This window comes from Stomoxys calcitrans, chromosome 2 (assembly GCF_963082655.1).
Source record: "Stomoxys calcitrans chromosome 2, idStoCalc2.1, whole genome shotgun sequence".
Taxonomy (NCBI): domain Eukaryota; kingdom Metazoa; phylum Arthropoda; class Insecta; order Diptera; family Muscidae; genus Stomoxys; species Stomoxys calcitrans.
Genome location: NC_081553.1, coordinates 130,030,404 through 130,054,697, shown reverse-complemented (window position 1 = coordinate 130,054,697; position 24,294 = coordinate 130,030,404). Strand labels below are relative to the sequence as shown.

At 40.3% G+C, this 24,294-nt stretch overlaps 1 protein-coding gene across 2 annotated transcripts in view; it reads right to left on the bottom strand.

The window, feature by feature from the left end:
- Positions 1-456: 456 nt before the first annotated feature.
- The window catches only part of LOC106085910 (probable Rho GTPase-activating protein CG5521), a 50,228-nt gene continuing 26,390 nt past the window's right edge, over positions 457-24,294 (bottom strand). Inside the window, exons 2-8 of one of the 2 annotated variants that reach the window (XM_013250386.2) lie at positions 22,494-22,604; positions 15,609-15,626; positions 14,841-15,012; positions 7,969-12,256; positions 6,889-7,910; positions 6,615-6,805; positions 457-1,893 (exon numbers count right to left, since the gene is read on the bottom strand). In XM_013250386.2, coding sequence (XP_013105840.2) covers positions 1,652-1,893; positions 6,615-6,805; positions 6,889-7,910; positions 7,969-12,256; positions 14,841-15,012; positions 15,609-15,626; positions 22,494-22,604 — 6,044 coding nt within the window. In that variant the 3' untranslated portion in view covers positions 457-1,651. The remainder of the gene's footprint in view (positions 1,894-6,614; positions 6,806-6,888; positions 7,911-7,968; positions 12,257-14,840; positions 15,013-15,608; positions 15,627-22,493; positions 22,605-24,294) is intronic. The other variant, XM_013250387.2, reaches the window with a different exon arrangement.

Genomic DNA, 24,294 nt, shown 5'->3' with positions numbered 1-24,294 from the left:
AACTGGACTGACTGATTGCTAAAATTCCGTTCCGTCCATTATTTGTAAGCCTTATATTTTTATTGTGAATGCTTGAGGGTTGGTGTACTAGCCACGATTTTATATACCTAAAAGTAAACGCTGAACGCCTGGTTTCAAATCCTGGCGAGACCAACAGAAAAAATTTTCTGCGGTGGTTTTCCCCTCCTAAATATCTCTCCAAAGAGGTGTCGCACTGCGACACGCCGTTCGGACTCGGCTATACAAAGCAGGCCCCTTATCATTGAGCTTAAACTTGAATCCGACTGCACTTATTGATATGTGAGATGTTTGCCCCTTTTCCTTAGTGGAATGTTCATGGGCAAAATTTGCAATTTGTAAAAGTAAACGAAGGGCATAAAAACACTGAATGTTGACAACTATAACTTTGAAATAAACAGTGACTTTATCTACCTTGGAACCAACATAAAGAAACCGATATTAGTTCCCAGCTCAAAATGAGAATAGTATTAGTTAGATAAGTTCAATAACAAAACCATCTCTCGACAAACAAAAAACACTCTATGAAAGAAGCTCATATAACAAGAGTAATAATTTTGATGCTTCGTTTATCATTTTTTGATGACTTTAAACGTACCACGGTACCTATGAGAACCACTTGGTCTCTTTTACAATAATAATAAAAGTTTTTGTAGCAACCGATAACAATAACGACAAATAAGGACATGATTCTATATAGTATACTAGTCGATGAGTATATCTCTTTTCCTCCAGAGAGTTACCGGCAAATGCACCCTATGACACTGTAGTGGTGCAGAATATTAATAGGGAAATTTTCTTTCTTTTTAGATGCTTTAGAAATTATGTTATGGCTTTCACACACATATATATTCTACTTGCACCATTCAAAATCATTTGCCCATTTCCTACATGGAAGGTGGTGGTATACATTTCATTTGCTCAAATAAACTTACAACAAATTTTATACAAGAAACCAATCACTTTAGTTAGGATCAATCAATATAAATGGTTAAATAATAAAATATTTGAAAAATTGCATTTTGTTATCTTAGAATTAACAAACAGTATGAGGAGGGAAAAGAAAAACATTTAAAATAATTACAATTATTAATAATTTTTAAAAGTAGAATAAATAAATACTTGTTGTGTTGTAGTATAGTTTAATAGTTTACGATTAAAAAAAATAATAAAAATAATTTATAAACATGTGTATGGGGCGGTGTTGAAAACATTTAAAATTAACAATAAAAAGGAAAAATATGTGTAAATTAAACGCTAAAATGCCTACAAAACAAATGCGCTTCGTTGCTGGCAAAACAAAAAATATTTTGTCAAATGCGCATTTTTGCATTGTTTTCTTCTCTTCTCTTTTAAATATTTAATAAGAATCAAAGTATTAAAATTAACTTATTTATGCTCACTCGTAGTTGATTAAAAAAGGAATGAATTTAATTCGGTTTTAATTGTGTTGTTAAGTATTTTTTTTTTTCTTTGATCTTTTCATTTTCTATCTTCTTCTCTCTCGAGATTTGTTTATAAATACTTCTATTCTTCGCTGTTTCGCTGCAGAGATATTCTCCTTGTTTCGTAGATTTCTTTTCGATTGTGATAACTAGTAATTATCTCGCTCTTGGCTAGCGAACACTAAATATTATTTAAATTTGCGCAAGGGCATTGTTGGACTGTCGGGCGGTGTTGTATAACTGCTACTGGTCGCATGGAGACCACTTCGTTTCGCTCCGCTTTTGAATGTAGAACCCAGTTTACGAGCACCTCTTGGTGAATTTGAGGAATGCATGGCTTCCATTGCGGTGGTTGATGTTGCCGAAGCAGATTGCATTATGCCCAGGGGTATCTCTTTCATATTGGCATCAATTGAGGCTTGAACCCAACCTGAAAAAAAAAATAATAAAATTTTATAATGTACAAAAATAGTAATAACTAATAAACGTTCGTTATAATTGGTCGGGAGTCTCTGTCTCTACTTCCAAATAACTTTCCTAGAAATTGCATATTGACCAGGTCGATAGATCTGCAACCAAATTAAATTCATTCCCTCGGTTATTTGAATCCAAATTTGATAACCCGACTTTTTTGTTACCATAGGAATCTAGCAATATATGGACTCGGATTTTTAAATAATTTAAAAATTAAAATAAACAAGTAAAAACGTGCTAAGTTCGGCCGGGCCGAATCTTATTAACCCTCCACCATGGATCGCATTTGTCGAGTTCTTTTCCCGGCATCTCTTCTTAGGCAAAAAAGGATATAAGAAAAGATTTGCTCTGCTATTAGAGCGATATCAAGATATGGTGCGGTTTGGACCACAATTAAATTATATGTTGGAGACCTGTGTAAAATGTCAGGCAATTCGTATGAGAATTGCGCCCTTTGGGGGCTCAAGAAGTAAAATAGAGAGATCGATTTTTATGGGCGAGCTGTATCGGGCTATAGACCGATTGAGACCTTAATAAACACGTATGTTGATGGTCATGAGAGGATCCGTCGTACAAAATTTCAGGCAAATCGGATAATTGCGACCTCTAGAGGCTCAAGAAGTCAAGATCCCAGATCGGTTTATATGGCAGCTATATCGGGTTATGAACCGATTTGAACCTTATTTGACACAGTTGTTGAAAGTAAGAATAAAATACGTCATGCAAAATTTCAAATCGGATAGGAATTGCACCCTCTAGAAGCTCAGGAAGTCATGTCCCCAGATCTGTTTATATGACAGCTATATCAGTTTATGAACCGATTTCAACCGTAATTGGCACAATTGTAGGATATCGTAACAAAATACTTCGTGCAAAAATTCATTCCAATCGGAGGAGAATTGCGCACTCCAGAGGCTCAAGAAGTCAAGACCCCAGATCGGATTATATGACAGCTATATCAGGTTATGGACCAATTTGAACCATATGGGGTCTCAGACGAATATTTCACCCATCCTATGGTGGAGGGTATAATGAGGACATTGGTTGTTGTTGTTGTTGTAGCAGTTTTTTGTGTTCTATATTTCGTCTGCTTGATTATGTTGAGTGTCAAGACCCAGGAACTCTGCGACTAATATGGGGTGCGTCCACAGGGGTCTGGGTCTGAGTCGAGTGGATATAGTCGGTCAGTTAAACAGGTGACGTGTATCGTGCGGTCACTGGTTACAATCGGGACATACATCTAGCACGTCGGCGTCAATCCTAGCTCTGTAGGAGTTGAGGCGGCTGCATCTGCCGCAACGTAATTAAGCCAGAACTACTCTGGTTTGCCGGGGGAAGTCAATTTCTTCAGGTGCAATGGGAGGCGGTCGTTCTCCAAGGACTACATTCACCCGGTAACCTTTTAGTGCATCTGCTACCGTGTCTGCATGAATGTTGTCTAGACCTGCTTGATATGCCGCTTAATCTGGAGGTTCTCTCTTGTAGCGCTGAACCTCACGCTCTAGATCATGTAGATCTACCTTACGGCTTCTGGGCGGTGGATATCTATCCACAAGATGATGATTTGGATGGTCTCCGCGATAAGAGCCCAAAAAGGTATTGCTAAGACAGCATGTAGTTTTGTCTTCGCACTGGTAGAATCTTTGTCTCCTGATGGAGGTGGTTCACATGAGAACTGAGGAGACAGCCTCAGTTCGGAGGGTGGCATTATGACAGATCTGAATATTATTCCACTGCGTGTCACAAAGTTGAAGAGACCACACTGGCGCTGCATAACTTACCACAGAGCGGCCAATTGCTTTGTACGTGGTCAACAAGGTTTCTTTGTCTGCACCCCAAGTGCTGCCAACAAGTGACTCTTACACATTCTCCCCACATGCCACAACAATTTGGCATGTAGGGAGCTGTCAAATGTGACGCCAGTATTTTGGGACACTTGATGGTCGGAATTATTTCTCCATCGACCATCACAATCAGCTCAGTATTCATCTCGCGCGTATTTGTAGTGAACAATGTTGCTAAAGAATTGGTGGCAGATATCTTCAGATTTCTCGCAGCGAAATAAGAGGCCAGTTCGTTGAGGTAGATGTTTAACCTATCGCAGATGACATCAATGGGTAGGGGGCCTGATGTCATGATCGTACAATCGTCCGCATATGCATTCTTCAATGCAGCCGTTGTATTTTGATACGTGTTGCTATGCTATCGTCGACATACAGCTCATATAGCTCGTGGTTCATAGGACGCCTATATTGTCCATTAACGCAAACTGGTCCATATATTTTACAAAGAATCTTTCTCTCAAACACTCCAAGCACAGCGTCGTCTGCTTTCACAAGTACCCATGCCTTAGGACCATTTAACAACACGGGTAGTTTCAGTGTCTTATATAATGTAATCTTCGTCTGTCGAGTGGTGGCCTTGTTTCAAAACTGCCTACCGAATCCAAAGTAGCATCCGTTTGCCAGTATTATTCTTCGCTTTATTTCAAAACCGATGTTGTTCGTTTCGTTTACGGCGGTGCCGAGGTAGATAAAGTTACTGACTATCTCAAAGTTTTGGTTCCCAACTTTCTCCATTTTCTTTATCTGATGTTGTACAAGTCGTTTTGAGAGTTGATACCATCCATTTTGTCTTATCTTCATTTACCGCCATACCCATTTTCACTGACTCTCTTTCGATTCTTTCAAAGGCTGCAATTACTACTTCCGGTGACCGGCCTATGATTTCGATGTTGTCGGAGTAGGCGAATGTTCTCTTGTGGATAGTGTGTCATATCTATGCACATCTGCATCTCGTTGAGTCCACTCAACGAGCGGACGTATTTTTATTTTGCTCCACAAGAATTTTTCTGGAACTCGTAATAGGTAATTATTTTTGGAAGAAAAATTTAAGTCACTCAAGGATAGCTACGATAGTGGTATCCATTAGGCGGTTGATGATATGCGTCTGTCTTCAGTGGAACGGTAGATCTAGAGCCCCGGAGTAGACTTAGAATGAACTCCAAAGACCCAACAGCTGCGGTGGGGGTATCACGCCGTAGTATGTTGTCTGCTACTGAAACCTTGACTGGTGGAGCGGCTACTCCTGGCTCCAGACGACTGGTCAGCAGGGACTTTTGACGAAGACACCTGGTTCGAGTCTTATGGACAAGGCCGAACCTTTTCTATTTTCGCACGCTTATAATTTGCCAAGGTCATCGGCCTTCCCCGGCAAACCAGCACGCTCTTTAAGAGGTTGGAATAATAGTAGACGCATCGCTCTCAGGTATATGAGAGGCTTGGTGCAAATGATCCTAAGACTCTTACTAATAGTGCGAGAGACTTCCTTAATTGGGCTCGGGGATTCGGTGCACAGGCTACTCCAAAAGACTGCACGTCTTGATTCGGAAACTGCACCGCAGTCAGCCAAAAGGCTGCGATCACCTGGATGGCATCCCATGCCTAAAAGAACTAGGGCGAACCATAGTAAGATGGGTCGAAGAACCTTTGTTAATTTCGCTAGGGACAGTTTGGTGATGACATAATTGGAGTGGGATAGTCAATGGACTGTCATCAGTATGCGATGGGGAGGAGAATTATTCCTCTGTAGCTGGCACATTCCATCTTGTCTCCTTTCATCTAAACGGACAAAATATGCTGATGTTCCAATCGTAGAGTGTGAGTTCTTCTAGCCAGATTGCGCAGACAAGCAGATGCATACGCCTCATCAGCGTGTCGCCTCCGGTCTTAAATAGTTCAGCGGAAAACCCGCCGGCTCCTGCTGCCTTGTTGTTTCTCAGTCGGGACAATGCTACTTGAACCTCATTCTGACTAGGAGGTAAACATTCTATACCATCATCAGGGATTGGTTCTACGGTATCCTCTTCGCCGCCATCGCCGGACAATATCAGTTGGGTAAACGTTAGGTGTCTATTTGTTCTGCATTATTAAATATGGACAACCCTGTTATCTATTTAAAACTTTCAACTTTCTAAATAGTAGCAGATACTTCCAGATACTAATTGAAAGTAACAATATTGAAAGAGCTTACCAAAATCGCGTTTCGCGTCTGTGGAATCCCTTACCACAAAAGAAGAAAAGAACCCTTAAGGTGGATCTACATGATTTAGAGTGCGAGGTTCAGCGCTACAAGATAGAACATCTAGATCAAGCGGGTCGAGACAACATTCATGCAGACACGGTAGCAGAGGCGGATGAATATGGAATGTGGTCCTTGGCGCACCTGAAGAAATTGACCTCCCCCGGTAAACCAGAGTAATTCTGGCTAAATTGCGATTCGGCAGACAGACAGACGGACAAGACTTAATCGACTTAGAATGTCAAGACGATCAAGAATATATGAATAGATCGATATTTCTATAAGTTACAAACGGAATGATGCAGTAAGTATACCTCCTTTCCATGATGAAGAGTATACACGTTATTCATGTCGACACATCCCCCATATCTGACATATTTGAAAATTGTGGTATGGGGATGGTTCAGCCCACCTTCTCATATGCTTTTAAAACTTTAAATATTCGCTGGTCGTTAATTTTTGTTCTTTTTTCCTTTCGCCTCTGTTATAATGTTCATTTATCGTACGAACCTTACAAAACTAAACTTAAAAAAAAAAATGTACTCATTCTGTTTCGCGAAAAGTTGTTTAAAAAATTACAAATTTAAACAAACATACCTTTCACAGAAGATCTCTGGTGGTCTATTAAAGCTGCCGCAAGAGGAGCTGAATTATTGCTAGTATCCCGTAACGTTGCATAAGATGATATGGGCATGGGGTTGTAAATGCGATTGGCAAAATCTTCAAATGTTGTACTCTCTTTGTAGCGCGACGATACACTGTCCAAAGACCGATTACGCTCTTCGTAACTAAAATTGCAAGTGAAAAGAAAAAAAAAAAACATTATAAATAAAAAAAAAGTTCAACACGATTGGAGAAATCCAAAACTTACTATTGCTGATATAGCGGCAACGCTGCACGTTTAGCACGACTAGCATTGATAGCTGTTGCTCTTATCAACGTGGCCAGACAAGCACCACTTACAACACTCTCATTTGCCAGCGGCCCAAACCAGGGTACCTCTGGCTTTCGATTCACCGTAACCCGGAAGAGACCATTTTTGAGGGGATACACAACAATGAGGACATCACAGAATTCAGTAGGCAAAATGTCACGCCTATAATCACGCGAGTGTTCACTCCATACAATGTGAACTTCATCATTGCCTAAATGTCGCGTTTTGCATAGTATTGCCTCGGGCGTATCGGAGGGCATTCGAGTGGCCACATGATATATAACTTCTAAAAACGGAGTGGCATAGTAGGGAGCAGTTGCACCACAGCCTTGACGCGGCAAACCACCCAGAAATCCATTATGAGTCTCCAGGTCAATTTCCCAACCCAGGGCGGAGACAAACATCTCGTACATGCTGCTGCCGCTGGCATTTCTTAGTATACTGTTCTTGTCCTCTTGGCCCGACGCCACATAGATTACGGCCATTTTGTGCGTTTCTCGACATTTTTGTAGGTCTACATTGCGTAACTCGCGCAGCAGCTTCTCTGTACGCTGCAATAAATGCGTTCGCGAACGTCGCTCCCAACCTGCAAGGCCCAGATGCGAAAACAGCAGACGGCAATATTGGAAGGGAATTTCGTTGCGACCATTCAGACTGGATGTGTGATAGGATTCAAAGGAGTTATGCGATATGGGTTCGTGCATTGAATGCAGCGAACGTGTGTCGTGTCCAGCAGTGCCGGCCAGCGAAGGGGTCGCACTGCCACCAGCGGGGGGCAGTTGCAATGTTTGCATGTTGAGATTTGAAATGAATTCTTGTTCGGTGACTCTTTGGTTGAGTATTACCGATATAGCTTGAGCTTCAGCATTGCTGCCCAAAGGACTGGGACCGGGTACATTCAGTTGGGCAACCGGATAGGGTAGACACTCAGGGCTAGTATGACCTACATATGCCAGCAACTGTAAAGTAAATAAAATGAGAAAATCAACAGTAGATATTTTTGTCACAGTCACTTACATCATCCAATTGATCCAGGTCGGAGGCCAAATCCTTTGCCAGTGGCAATTCACCCAAAGGCCTGTGTCTAAGTGTATGACGCGGCGGGGCAATGTCTAATCCTTGCATAGAATGCATTAGAGAATCCATTGGCTGAACCTGATTACTGCGTTGAATGTGCGAAGGACTAAACGATGCGCGAGGATCCAACGAAGTTGGCGTCAGACCATCCAATTTGGGACATTCCCTCTTCGGCTCACTGTACAATATCGACGCATCCCAACACGCCTTCCCGTTGAGATCGCGCAGAAGAACCCTTACTTGTTTCTCGGCTGTAACTAGGCCAGCAGTTACACCACCGCCTGGCAATTTAAGTGTTGGCAGCTCAATAAAACTGGCCACCAGACCAGGATTTAACATAAATAATTGCATATTTTGAGCATGTAATATTGAAGGCAACTCCACAGAATCACGACGCAGTTCAACACTATTCTGATTATTTCCCACCGACTGTGTTGTACTCAAACACCCATTGTAGCCATTCAGATCATCCTGTTCCTCCACCAAAGAACTTAGGCGCGCCGCTCCTATGCCCATGGGGAAATGGCCCAAATGCGTAACTAAATGCATGGACACAGCTTTGGCACAAAGCCTTATGGCCGTTATACAAGTTTGTATCGTCTCCGATGTCTGGTAGTTTGCCTCGGGCAGTTTTCCGTCATCATTTAGATCGTCAGCTGTTATGTGCATATCGAAATCATCATCTGCAGTCAACTTCACTCGTTCATGGCGGGGTGCCCCCGAAGCAATTTGCAAGAGCACCCTTAGAACCATTAACACCAACGTGTCGCCCTTATCATTGGTCGGCTCCAGCATTATAGCCAAGGGAAAGGACATACAGTACTCACCCAGGCATAACATCAGTGCTGTCAGCACCACTTTGTCCGAATCCTTGGGATTTGTGACATTTTGTATTTCCAAAGCCTTGCAAATGGCTGTTATGATTAGCTGAGGCATTCTCTCAACATGCGCCAACTCAGTGCCGCGCTCCGCACAGAGCTTCAAAGAATCTACCGCCACCATTGCGATGGTCCTGTGCTTAAACTGCAGAGCCTGCAGCAACACTTGCAGTGCTTCCTTTATACGGGGATTGTATATGCCTCGTTGATTTGATTCGTCCTTAACATGCTGCCCCTTGGCATGCGGTATAGCCTGCTGAAACTTCGCTCCCTCCCCTTTAGCGGCTGGTAAAGGATGTGAGAGTTTCATTAGAATCCATTGGCCCAACTGGGAGAGGGCTATGCAGCGAGCTTTGGCCGACGGTTCCCGCCGGGCACAACGCAAAACAATATTTAAAATGTGGTCTTGCAGGTCTGCGCACTCCATCAGTTCAAACTGTTGGGGAGTCGGCTGCAAAAGGGGTCGGGGCAATAGCGTCGATGGGTAGCACAAAAGGGTGCCCAAAAGAGCTGCCACCTCGGAACGGGGAGTGGCACGATTTGCCTCCAATGATGTTAACAAAATCGCCGAAGCATGGACAATGTCCAATAGTAGTAGAGTATGACCGGGCATTAACAGACTTAGGAAACGGGGACCTTCCAAATGCTTTAGAGTCGCATAAATCAATTCTCGGTCTTCGCCGGTTAGCAGACGGTGTATGGCATAGTAGAACAAGGGAAGATGTTGCATTCCCGACACCGCTCCATTCACAGCTAACATGCACAGCAATTGCACTGCCCACAGCTTGCCTTTCTTAAACGACTTGTCCAGTGTAAGAGAGCCATAGCACCAAGGCGCCACAATACCAATGGGTGGCACCAGCGATGGTGGAGGTGGTGTTTGTTGATTGTCCGTCGATATTCCTTGGTTCTGTTTGATTTTCACCAAATTCAGAGTCATATCCAGTAAATGCTTGAAAACTTGAGCATGCAGATCGGCCTTGGGTATGCGGTTTACATCGCCCAAGGCACCCAGCATACGTTTCCACATTATGGCGGTGGAATCGGGGAGCCAGCCGGTGGCAGTACCACCCAAGATAATGGACCTTCTTTCTGTTTGATACGTTCCCGAATTTCCCTCACTCTCACCCAAACTTCCACCACTATCGACGGCCAGGACATCGATTTGTATTTGAGCATCTTTAATGGAGCCACCCTCAATGCCGCTGCTTGCGGTGGGCGAAGGACTGCGAGAATCCTCGTCATTACTATCGTCCTCGCCATCCCCACCGCCACCGCCGTCTAAATCGTCCATATCCTCATTCTCATTGTTGGTGGTTCGTCGAAGGCGCTTTGATTTACGCGGCCTTTTCAATGTGGCCAATGAATCCAAGGACATGGCTCTTCTCATATCATTGCTCACCGACACAGGACAGGTTAATTGCACGTTCTGTAGTAGCTCGGGTGTATTGGAACTTTCCTGTTGTATTGCCATGGTAGTCATAGAATTTTCTACACTGGACGGTAGATTAGGCGGAGCCTCGACAGCGGCCTGATGTGTCTTGGGATGACGCGATTTTCTGCGCATGCGTGATGTCCTTGCCATTGAAGCTAAACTCCCCTCACTGTAGCTTCGACTCAATATCGGTGTAACTGGATAACGATGAGCACTCTGCTTCTGAACACTGTTTAGATTCGCACTATTTCGCCCACTGGCTAGCAGAGTTCCTTGCGAGTGTTCCTCAGAACGACTGGCATTTGATATACGCTCATGTTGCTGTGCATCTTTTGACTCTCTTTCCCTAGTCACCGAGCCATTGGATACGGACGAGGTTTGTTGCCACACTCCAATACGGCGACGTTTTCCCTTCGACTCTGCCAATCTATCCAAAGGCAAGTCTTGTAAATTCAAGGAATAAACATAACGGGAAAATACCCTCGTCAACGTTTGTATGGTCTTGTCCCATTCAATGATCAACTCGTCGCGATAAGTTAACGAAGTTAGGACGACAAGAAACTTTTCCCAAAGCTGAACATTCACCGGCACATTTGTATGGGCTCGTATCCAAGTCACAATCAAGGTCTGAAAAATGGCTTGTCCCAATATGCCACCCAAAGAGGAACTTTTAGTGGCCGCCGGCGGGTGTTGATGTAAAACCAACGACGTCACTTGTAACAAAACTAGAAGTAATTGTTCCCATGTCCGGGGATCCATGGGCGTGTTCATCACCATGGTACGATAAACATTTAAGACCTTCTTACACACCTCTGTCTGCTCCTGCAAAGGAGTCGAGCGATATTCCCTGGATTTGTTTGGGAAGAATATATTTAAGGTACTCGTATTGACCAAAAATACATTGGCGGCATTTGTCACAAATATTTGAAGTATATTCTGTAGCCCAGCTCGCACTCCCACATTGTCTCTAGTCATGGCTCCAACATACGAAGGATTTCTCATGCGATGATTTGCCTTGGGTGTTCCACCAGCATTTTCGCGGCTATTCTGCTGTTGCTGTTGCAAAGCCGCAGTACCAGAATTCTCTTCAGGCTCCAAAAGGAACGGCGGCGGTGTATTTCCCGTCATCCAGTCACGGTAGACAGCAATGGCGCAACGTATAGCTTCTATTTGGGCCTTGGTGGTGAAGTTCAAAAGGAATGCTTGGCGATAAACTTCGTGAATGAAATTAACATTCTCTCGGGTTGAATAAAGCACATCCCTCACAATAAGACCCTGTTGATAGGCATGCAAACGCATATGATCTGCTGCCTCTGCTATATGGACACTATCCAAGCGATGCTGCAGCAAACGTTCATGGGTGAAACGAGACAACCAATTGATCAAGACCACCACACATGAGGCCATAACTTCATCCTTTTTATTTATCGAACGCATTGTTGGCAACTCCAATCTGGGCTCATACACCGACATAGTGAAATCAAAATTCGGACTGAATACTGGTAAGAAAACATCTTTGAAACGCTGCAGCAGAAAGGCAAAAGCCTTGTGATCTTTTATCGCATGATTATCACGCCACTTGAGACATGCAGCCGTCTGCACCATGCTATTGAGAAGAATTTCAAGTCCATCTCTGGGGTCGGGCGGTTGCGACTTCTCACTTGATGATGGTGGCAACAGAGCGATTAGCTCCGCACTTTGTACCGGATGTGAGTAACTGTCGTGGAAAACCGATGTTATGCCACCCTCCACTTTCATATTTGGATGATTTATAAAGTCACCAGCACTGAATTCCACATCGGGGCCCTGCATACCTTTTTGTGGCACAATAAGACCAGGAATCAAGTCCGCATACATATTATGTACGTAGGAGGGGGCATTTTCACCCAATGCCTGATACCACAAAAGAAAATAACTGAAAATAAAATAAATTTGGGCATTAGTCGCTTTCAGAAATCACAACCAGTGCTTTACAAAATACTCCAGAATCTGGAAGAAACATTTCTGTTTCGATATACATGTAGGATAGTTAGGTTAGAGTGACAGTCTATTTCCTAAACAGACTTACTTAGGCAATACTTTTTTGGGCCTCTTTCCAATCATGTCAAATTTGGAACAAATTAGACACTTTGTCTATATAGCTGCCATACAGCAGTATATCTCCCGATTAATGGTTTTGCCCATAAAAATCTATTTTCAGCTGATTGTGTGTGAAATTCTGATCACTGAGTTATATTACACCTCTTAAAGCCTGTACCGGTCAAAACAGGCAAAAAGTGAAGCTTATAAGGACGATAGGAGACTGTTCGGGCGATCGGTTTATATGAGAGCTATATAAGGTTTCAAACCAATTTGGACAATACTTATCATGGATATGAAAGTCGACAAAATTCACTGCGTGCAAAACTTCAGCCCAATTGTACAACCATTATTGTTTCCAGGGGCTCAAGCTGTCAAATCGAAAGATAAGTTTATATGGTTATTGTAAGTAACAACAAAACACTTCGTGCAAAGTCAGCTAAATCGAAACAAAATTGAGACTTCTAGTGGCTTAAAAATCAAATCGATTTACCACTTTATATAAGAGTTATCCAATCTCATCCTATGGTGGTGGGTTAAAAAATATTAATAACTTTTGATGTTGCAGGTAGATGCAGCATTTTAAGAATTAAAAAACAAAAAAAAAATCGTTCGCACTAGATTTTTAACAAATTTTTTCCTGATTGACCTACTTAAGTTGGAATTCACTCCCACGAGTTTGTCTTGCTAAGTACTTTAATTTAAGATAACTATAAATTCCATATGATCAATATTTATATTCAAAAACCAAATTGCATCCAAAAATTTGCATTCAAAATATGTTGACTTTTGAGTTTTGTTTGGAAATCACAACAAAACTCCTCATACAGAATTTCATCCAAATCGATTAGGAATTGCGCCCGCCCGTGGCTCAGAAGTCAAAATCCAAAAATCCAGCTATATCAAAACATGGACCGATATGGCCCACTTACAATCCCAACCGACCTAACCTAATAAGAAGTATTTTTGCAAAATTTCAAGCGCCTAGATTTACTCCTTCGAAAGTTAGCGTGCTTTCGACAGACGGACGGACATAGCTAGATCGACTTAAAATATCGTGACGGTCAAGAATATATATACTTTAGGGGAACGACGAAATTAACATACCCCCTACGGTGGAGGGTATAATTATGGTTAGAAAACGTATCTGATATCCAATTGTCGGAGCAAGTGTTTGGGGGATCACCCCAACCCACAAAACAACCCTAAATCGGACATATTTAACGACAATGGCAATATGAGACTCAAATGAAAGGAACTTGCGAGCAGAATACGAATCTGATATCCAAATGTGGGACCAAGTTTCTGGGGGTCCACCACTTCAACCTTTTTGCTGACCATTGAAATATAGGGCTCAAACAAGAGGTATTTTAGAGTAGAATACGAATCTGATATATATTGTATTTTCAGAGCCAAGGCACTGAAATTTTGCACGTGCTGTTTTTTGGTATCTCTTCCAACAACTGTGCTAAGTATGATTCAAATCGGTCCTTGTTTTGATATAGCTGCCATATAAACCGGTATTGGGTCTCGACTTCTTGAGCCTCTAGAGGGCGCAATTATCATCCGATTTGACTGAAATTTTGGATGAGGTGTTTTGTTATGACTTCCAGTAACTGTGCTAAGTATGGCGCAAATCGGTACATAACCTGATATAGCTGTAATATAAACCGATCTGGGATCTTGACTTCTTGAGCCTCTAAAGGGCACAATTCTCATCCGATTTGGCTGAAATTTTGTACAACGGCTTTTCTCATTACCTTCAACATACGTGTCTAATATGGTCTGAATCGATTAATAGCTTGATACAGCTCCCATATAAACCGATCTCTCGAATTTGCTTCTTAAGCCCCTACAAGGCGCAATTCTTATCTAAATAGACTGAAATATTACACAATGACTTCTATAATGTTCAGCATTCATTTATGGTCTGAATCGAACTATAGCACCAATAGCATAAAAGTTCTTATTCAATATTCTTTGTTTGCCTAAAATGAAATACCGCGCATAGAACTCGACAAATTCGATCCATGGTGGAGGGTATATATGATTCGGCCCAGACGAACTTAGCACGCTTTTACTTGTTATAGAATTCAATATGGTGTGTACCCAAGATTCGGCCTTAACGCTTTGATTATCGTTTTCTTTGCTGGCAAAAAAAAAACAGTTGTCAAATCAAACTAAATCAACTTCAATGGTGGTTTAAAATCACTTCCACTAGATACGCCTACATATTTTTTCAGCCTTTAAATGAACCAGATTTAAGTTCTTCCCTATAAGCAATATACAATAACACACATGAACAGACAGAAATTGCAAGCCAACGCATATGGTATAAAGTTATTAAGACACCTACGTGTTTTAAACTTTGTTGGCTTGCTGGTCGCAAGTGGTTTATTTCAGTGTAAATAAGTACTTACCGTACACCTTCTTTGCGCAGTTTTGGTGAATTTCCTAAATGTAACAATTTGCCCATGATTCGGCTGAGAGAATGACACTGCCATCGTCGAGCCAGCAACTCGGGCAGCAAACAGAGTATCTTTTCCAATAGCCATAGTGAGCCATCCAATTCCTCACGATGGGCTTTGTGAACTAAACGGAATGGAAAATATGAACAAAAATTTAAAAAAATTAGATTTTTTACGCTACTTCTATTGCAAGTTCTCCCTGAATATGATGAAACAAAACAAAAACAACATAAAACAAAACTACAAACTAAGCAAATGATAACACAAACACATACTAAATATGATGAAATTATGCTACATAATAGTTTGTATAAAGTAAACTTGTTTACTCAAAAGGGCTAAAGAACACATAAGGCAAGTACAAATGTAATATGTATGAAGTAGCATGCAAATTTTGAACAATTTAAGCTTAATTTTGTAAAAATCTAAACATTTCAGTTTGGTGAGGTGAATTTGGCGTTTATTTAATGCTTGGTTGATTGGTTGGTTGGTAGAGTAGAGTAGATAACACAAAACAATATATAAAATTAGAATACCACAAAAGCATAAATGCAGAAATGAAGAGAATTAAGCACAAACGATGGAAGTCGTAGCAATTATTTTATTCGCATTTTCTTTTTTGAATTCTCCATTGGATTTGACATGATGTAGCTGAGGGGAACTGACTGATCGAATGAGCTAATCAAACCTAGGAGACAAGGAAAAACTCAAGAAACTTACCAATATGAAACGGAAGTTCTGCCATGTATTGAAATTTTGTTTTGGAATTTGGTACGTTTATTGTTTTGTTTTGTTTGCAGTAGTGGTAGTAGTAGCAGTAGCGATAGTGCGTGTTTTTTTTTTTTTGTTTTTGTCATTTCACAATTTTTATTTCAAATGGATTAATTTTTTTAAACATAAACAAAATATTAGGATTTGCATTTGCATTTTGGAGGATTGCATTTTTAAATGGATATAGATTGCATTTGCCACACATACACACACACACACGCACACAAACACCAATTGCGGGGATGTGTTTTTTAGTTCGATATCGGATTGTTGTAAAAAAAGGTAGAAAAATACACAATACATTAACACAAAATAGAGAAATTAGTTTTTAATCTATTCTTTCAGATAATGCTATATACAAAATTCATAGTAAATAATGTGGCGTTCGTCTTAGTTATGATCATTTTTCATGGATCGCAACATATCTGGCCAAGAAAAATCGTGCAGATGTAAGCAAGTAAGAATAGACAAAGTCGGGCGGTGCCGACCATACAATACCCTACACCTATCCTAGTTTTCGTGACAATGGGTTGACAAATGATCGCATTATTGTGTGTCTTTCAAAGTCGGACGAACATTTATATGGAAGATAGTCGTAGAGAAAAGCGTTGGCCCCATTTTATGGGAAAATTGTTGAATAAATGTACATGTAGTGGCTAAATATATACAGGAGCTATATCTAAATCTGTATCGGAGGCCAACGTATGACGCCGAATACCGTAACACAAAAACAAGTAAAAAGGCGTTAAGTTTGGATACCCACCACCTTTCATCAAAATTCGGTGAAAATTTCATAACTTATGTCCCATATCAATTATATCAAAATATGTTCCGATTTGGACCAAATACTAATAAGTACAGTAGCTATATCTAAAAATAAACCGATCTGAACCATATACGACACGGATGTCGAAAAGCCTAACATAAGTCACTGTGTCACATTTTAGTGAAATCGGATCAAATCTGAACCGATCTGGGCAAAGTTGAAGAAGGACGTCGAAGAGCCTAACTTAACTCACCGTCTCAAATTTCAGCGACATCGGACAATAACTGCGTCTTTTATGGCCCCAAAACCTAAAACCTAGATATCGGTCTATATTGCGCCATATCCAAATCTGGACCGATCTGTGCGATATTGCAGAAGTATGTCTAGGGGCTTAACTTAACTCACTGTCCCGAATTTCGGCGACATCGGACTATAAATGACATCGGACTATATAGTTATGGGCCAAAAGCCTAAAATCAAGAAATCGGTCTATATGGCAGCTATATCCAAATCTGAACCGATCTGGGCCAAATTCAAGAAAGATGTCGAAGGGCCTAAGACAACTCACTGTCCCAAACTTCAGCAAAATGGGATACTAAATGTGGCTTTTATTTGCCTAATACCCTAAATCGGAGGATCGGTCTATATGGCAGCTATATCCAAATCTGGACCGATCTGGGCCAAATTGACGAAGGATGTCGATGGACCTAACACAATTCACTGTCCCGAATTTCATCAAAATCGTATAATAAATATGGCTTTAGAGGGCCAAGACCCTAAATCGGAGGATCGGTCTATATGGCAGCTATATCCAAATCTGAACCGATCTGGGCCAAATTGACGAAGGATGTCGATGGACCTAACACAATTCGCTGTCCCGAATTTCATCAAAATCGTATAATAAATATGGCTTTAGAGGGCCTAAGACCCTAAATCGGAGGATCGGTCTATATGGCAGCTATATCCAAATCTGAACCGATCTGATCCAAATCAACGAAGGATGTCGAAGGGCCTAACACAACTCACTGTCCCAAATTTCAGCAAAATCGGATAATAAATGTGGCTTTTATGGGCCTAAGACCATAAATCGGCGGATCGGTCTATATGGGGGCTATATCAAGATATAGTCCGATAGAGCCCATCTTCGAACTTAACCAGCTTATGGACAAAAAAAAAAGAATTTCAGCTCAATATCTCTATTTTTAAAGACTGTAGCGTGATTTCAACAGACAGACGGACGGACATGTCTAGATCGTCTTAGATTTCTACGCTGATCAAGAAAAAATATACTTTATAGGGTCGGAAATGGATATTTCGATGTGTTGCAAACGGAATGACAAAATGAATATACCCCCATCCTTCGGTGGTGGGTATAAAAATATATCTGCGAGGTATCTCCTCCTCTACAAGTGGTGTCGCTATGCGGCAATTCGGGCTTGTCATAAAAAAAGGAGATCCCTTATCATTGAGCTTAAACTTTAATCGGACTGCATTCATTAATATGAGAGAAGTATCGCCTGTTCCATAATGGAATGTTTTACGAAACTCTTTAGAAATGTCGAGAGTCATAAGAAGATCATGCCAAATTTAAGTGAATCGGTTAAAATATGAGCGCATTATTGCAATAGTAGTCCAAATCGGACGAACATATATATGGAATCTATATCCAAATCTGAACGGATATTTTCCGATTTCAAAAGGTTTCGTCTCCTGGCCAAACAAAGAACAGTAAAAGCGTGCTATGTCCGTCCCGGCCGAATCTAATATACCCTTCACCATGGATCACATTTGTCGAGTTCTATGCGCGGTATCTCTTTTTAGGCAAACAAAGGATAAAAGAAAATAATTGCTATGATATTAGAGCTATGTCAAGTTATAGTCCGATGCGGACCATAATTGAATTGAATGTTGGAGACCATAGTAAAAGTCATTGTGTAAAATTTCAGCTAATTCGAATAAGAATTGCACCCTTTATGGACTTGAGGAGTAAAATAAGGGATCGGTTTATATGGGACCTGTATCAGGTTATACACCGATTCAGACCATATTTGGCACGTATATTGAAGGTCATGGGAGAAGCCGTTGTATAAAATTTTAGCCAAATCGGATAAAAATTGGGCTCTCTAGACGCTCAAAAGTCAATATCCCAGATCGGTTTATATGGCAGCTATATCAGGTTATGAACCGATTTGAACCACATTTTGCACAGTTGTTGGAAGTCATAACAAAACACATCATGCAAAACTTCAGCTAAATCGGATAAGAATGACGCCCTCTAGAAGCTCAAGAGTCAAGATTCAAGATCGGTTTATATGGCAGCTATATCATGTTATGGACCAATTTGAACTATACTTTGTTCAGTTGTTGAAATTCATAACAACACACGCCTTGCAAAATTTTAGCCAAATCGGATAGAGAATTGAGCCCTCTAAGGGCTCAAGAAATGAAGACCCCAGATCCGTTTATATGACAGTTATATCAGGTTATAGACTGATTTGGACCATACTTAGGACATTTATTGGAAATCATACAGAAACACCTCATGCAAAATTTCAGCCAAATCGGATAAGAGTTGCGTCCTCTGGAGGCCCAAGAAGTCAAGATTCAAGATCGGTTTATATGGCAGCTATATTAGGTTATGGACCGATTTGAACCATACTTAGTACAGATGTTGGAAGTCATAACAAAACACGCCTTGCAAAATGTTAGCTAAATCGGCTAAGAATTAAGCCCTCTAGAGGCTCTAGAAGTCAAGACCCCAGATCGGATTATATGACAGCTATATCAGGTTATAGGCCGATTTGGACCATACTTGAGACATTTGGAAATCATAAAGAAACACCTCATGCAAAATTTCAGTCAAATCGGATTAGAATTGCACCCTCTAGTGACTCCAGAAGTCAAGATCCAAGACAGGTTTATATGGCAGCTATATCAAAACATAGACCGATATGGCCCATTTACAATCCCAACCGATCTACACTAATAAAAAGTATTTGTGCAAAATTTCAAGCGGCTAGCTTTACTCCTTCGAAAGTTATAGTGCTTTCGATAGACAGACGGACGGACATGGCTAGATCGACTAAAAATGTCATGACGATCAAGAATATATATACTTTATGGGGTCTTAGACGAACATTTTGAGGAGTTATAAACAGAATGATGAAATTAGTATACCCCCATTCTATGGTGGAGGTATAAAAAAACATGTGTCAAATTTGAAGATGATCGCTTTAAAACTGCTACCTATATTGTGTACACAAATAAACAAAGACAGACAGACGGACATAGCTAAATCGAATCAGTAAGTGATTCTGAGTCGATCGGTGCATATACCGTTATATACCAATATATACTTATCAATGGGTCTATCTTTCTTTCTTCTGGGTGTTACAAACAAATGCACTAAATTATAATACCCTGTAACACAGTTGTGGTGTTGGTTATACAAAAAACGAGTTGATATACAATTGAATCTCGAATATCCGGTTCGCTTGGGACCGAGCTTAGCACGGAAAATCGAAAACACAGTTAATAGAGGTGCTTTCAAATTTCATTATTTATGTATTTTTTGTATGTACCTGAGCTTCATATGACTCTGAAATTTCTGGACTACTATTGTTTTCAAAAAGTCCAATAGAACACTGTATGCCTCTATTACTTGAGCTAACGCGGAGTTTCTGGGTTCATCATCTGATTTTTCGAAATTCCCAATTGCTCGTATTCTTCGCTTTTGTTAGCCGTATGTATTATGGAGCTAGATTCTATAGTACAGGATGTGACATCATCATCACACTTCCTCTAATTTGGGAGGTCATTAATTGAACATCCAGGTGTTATTACAATGTTTCAGCAGCATTATTCACCTTTTCCTTATATTGGGCAGCAGGTTGTTCCAACCATTACGTTTAATTTGTTGTGTTACATTTTCGCAAGATATACCAGCTATCCACAAAGCTGCCCGGCATATTACAGCTGTGAACACAGCAATGAACACCAACAGGCTGGAACATTGAGGTCCGGTATGTGTGGTGTTCATTGCTGCCACGAGAAGCTTAGCTGCGAGCTACCGGGCGCATCCACAGTTTGCGGATAGTGGAATGCTCCATACGGAGTAGCTGCAACGGCAGAAGCGAACAATCAGTAGTATCGAGCGAAGAGCCTCAGTGAGAGGCCGGGCGGCACCGGCTCTTGCACAAATACTGAGTGCCTATGATGTTCGATATGACAAGGAGAGTTTTTGACGCCTTCAAATAACCTATGACCACCTTGTTCCCGCGGCGACCGGTCCTTTGGACTGAAACGAACTTGCTCATGTTAGGAGTATGACGAGGATCGACAACTCCACATGAAAATGTGGCTACAACATTTTCACGCTCTTTTCTTTCTCTTTTTTTGTTGGATCCATTTTCGAACAAACACCTTAACCTGCCATTTTTATACCCACCACCGAAGGATGGGGGTATATTCATTTTGTCATTTCGTTTGCAACACATCGAAATATCCATTTCCGACCCTTTATAGTATATATTGTATATTCTTGATCAGCGTAAAAATTAAGACGATCTAGACATGTCCGTCCGTCTGTCCGTCTGTCTGTTGAAATCACGCTACAGTTTTTAAAAATAGAGATATTGAGCTGAAATTTTACACAGGTTCTTTTTTTGTCCATAAACAGGTTAAGTTCGAAGATGGGCTATATCTTCATATAGCCCCCATATAGACAGATCGGCCGATTTGGGGTCTTAGGCCCATAAAAGCCACATTTATTATCCGATTTTATTGAAATTTGGGACAGTTATTTGTGTTAGAGCCTTCGACATCCTTTGTCAATTTGACTCAGATCGGTCCAGATTATGATATAGCAGCCATGTAGACCGATCTCTCGATTTAAAGTCTTGGCCCATAAAAGGCGCATTTATAATCCGAATTCACTGAAATTTGACGCAGTGACTTATGTTAGGCTTTTCGACATCTGTGTCGTATATGGTTCAGATCGGTTTATTTTTAGATATAGCTACTAAAAAGACCAATATTTTGTTATACACAATTGAACAATGACTTGTACTTATTAGTATTTGGCCAAATCGGAACATATTTCGATATAACTGCTATAGGCGAACTTAACGCCTTTTTACTTGGGTTGCCCAAAAAGTAATTGCGGATTTTTCATATAGTCGGCGTTGACAAATTTTTTCACAGCTTGTGACTCTGTAATTGCGTTCTTTCTTCTGTCAGTTATCAGCTGTTACTTTTAGCTTGCTTTAGAAAAAAAAGTGTAAAAAAGTATATTTGATTTAAGTTCATTCTAAATTTTATTAAAAATGCATTTACTTTCTTTTAAAAAATCCGCAATTACTTTTTGGGCAACCCAATATTACAGACTGAGAGACAGAACATTAACTCAAAATAAAAACGGAAACCCCAGATAATAGAGGTAAGCACGATTAATAGAGGGAGCATTATTGACGTACGGATAATAGAGGTAAACCGCTGTTAATAGAATTCAAAAAAAAAAACCAAAAGCACTACATGCCGGTTAGTAGAGGCCCGGATAATCGAGGTTCAACTGTAATTTGAAATTTGGGAAATTTTGCTCCTGAACAAATTCTCTTTTTAGTCCCACCAAATACCCCAGCGATTTTCATTGCCTTTAATGAGAGATTTTGTTATCCAGTCTTTTTGATGTCCCTGGAAATTGGGAAGTGTTTTGCGGTAACGGGATTTCGTTTGTGATATCGTCATCCACTTTTGTTACACTTCAAATGATCGCCTTCTTTATATTCCAAGTCGATCATGATATGCCCAATATTCAGTATAAGGATTGCGTTTAACCAAAATAGTATTAAAAAAGCGGGTCGACAATTTAAAACCAAATTTATCGGGGACACCCTCTGTATACAAACATATTCTTTAACGCCTTGTCATTTAATGTAAAACTAGCTTCGGCATTCTTATGAATGAAGTGGTGTTTCATCGTTTATCGAAATATAGAATAGAAACCACATGGCCAAATATGTTGTTTTTAAATAAAAACAGTTAGAACCCACAAAGAATAACTATCTTACCTTTTTGTTTTAGATTCGCCTCAGCCTGAATGAATGTATCGTATAAAATGAAGTACACATGACTATAATTAGTTTCGAACAAGGACTTGGCATCTTCATGGTCCACATTATCTGAAAAACAAAAAGGATATTTACCAATTAAAAAAAAGTGTTAAATTATAAGAATAATACTTAAAAAAAATACTAGTAGGAAAAAAGGATGAACCATTGATTATAGATTTCTTCTAAATGAATTTTCACTCTCTCAAACAAATGGCAACCACGAACAACGATTACAAATCTGACGTTTTCTTTTGTTTCATTCTTAAGAGTCACCTAAGAGAGGCGTAAATGGAATTGGGTGAACACAAAAACTGCGGAAAAACACAAGTCAATTAACAAAAAGAAGCTAACAAGAATGTTAAAAAGTGTTTTGCAAAAATAATTTAAAGTTTAAAATCAAAAAAGTGACCACAATCCATTGAAAACACATTCATTCTTGAAATTCTCTCTTCTCTAAATTTTCTTTGTTCATTTCTAATCTTTGTGCGTACATTTAAATCTCAATAAAAACTAAACTATTGGTCGGATCGCTTTGAAAATTTTGAAATTTTTAAACGATACTAGACAAAATTTCCCTGGTATACAAGTGAGGGTTGGGTATACTTCCCATGGACCATCAAGGAGTAATTTCAGTTTGAAAATGAAAAAGGGTCCCCAGGCACCCGCCGGAGGGTTAAAGAAGGCGATGGCACATCTATACCAGACAACTGCAACCGATGGGTTTTTGTAAGTACTCCGGTGTTACTCACAAAATGCCGAGGGCAGTTAGTAAAATCTTAAAATACCATGCGCTCTCTTACTTAAATACAAATGCAACAACACACACTGTATTGTTGGCGATAAGTTGCGAGGTTCAACCAGACAGCAATGCATGACCGCACAGTGTTAAAAAAAACAAGTTTCGCCGAATGCAAAGGCCGGGTAAGGTTGCAATCATCACATACGAAAATATCAATGTTGACAACACTCGTGTTTACGGGTTGTCTTTTATAAATATTTCGGGATTAGAGAACAAAAACAAATATTAATCATCGAAAATGGCTTTATTGTTTTCAAAATATTCCCCATTAAAATCCAAACACTTTTGCATGCGTTTAAACCAATTGTCGAAGCACTTTTGCGACTCTGATTGGGCTATCTCCAAACATATTTTATACGTAGGGGAATACAAATGTCCATGTCGGGACTATACGGCGGATGACCCACCAAATCGATGTTTTGAGTGCTCAAAAATGCAGTTGTTTGAGCCGATGTGTGAGAGCTCGCATTGTCGTAGTGAAGAGTGTTCCGTCTTCGGCAGTTGGTTTTCCTGATTTCTTTGAAGACAACTGGGAAACAAATGCTTGGGAACCACTCAAAATTGACAGTTCTGCGTTGTTCTAGTGGTACGATTGCGACATGTCCAGTTTTTCCGAAAAAACAGGCGATCTTTTTCTTGGAAGTGATTCGTGCGCGAGCAACGTTTGTTGGATTTAGTTCATCTTAAAACACCCATACAGTCTACTGCTGTTTACTTTTGGGCTCAAACGCGTAAATCCACGATGCATCCCCTGTCATGATGTCATATACGCGTTTCGAAGGACCGCGATCGTATATTTTTTTTAATTAAGTTTATAGATAATAAATAACCTTACAGACTAATAACAATATATTTACAAAAGTATTAACCTAAGAATTTAAAAATAATATAATTTTCCTTTTTAAACTTTCTCGATTTCTATTCTTTCTCAGATAGATCTATTACATCATTCAGTTGATT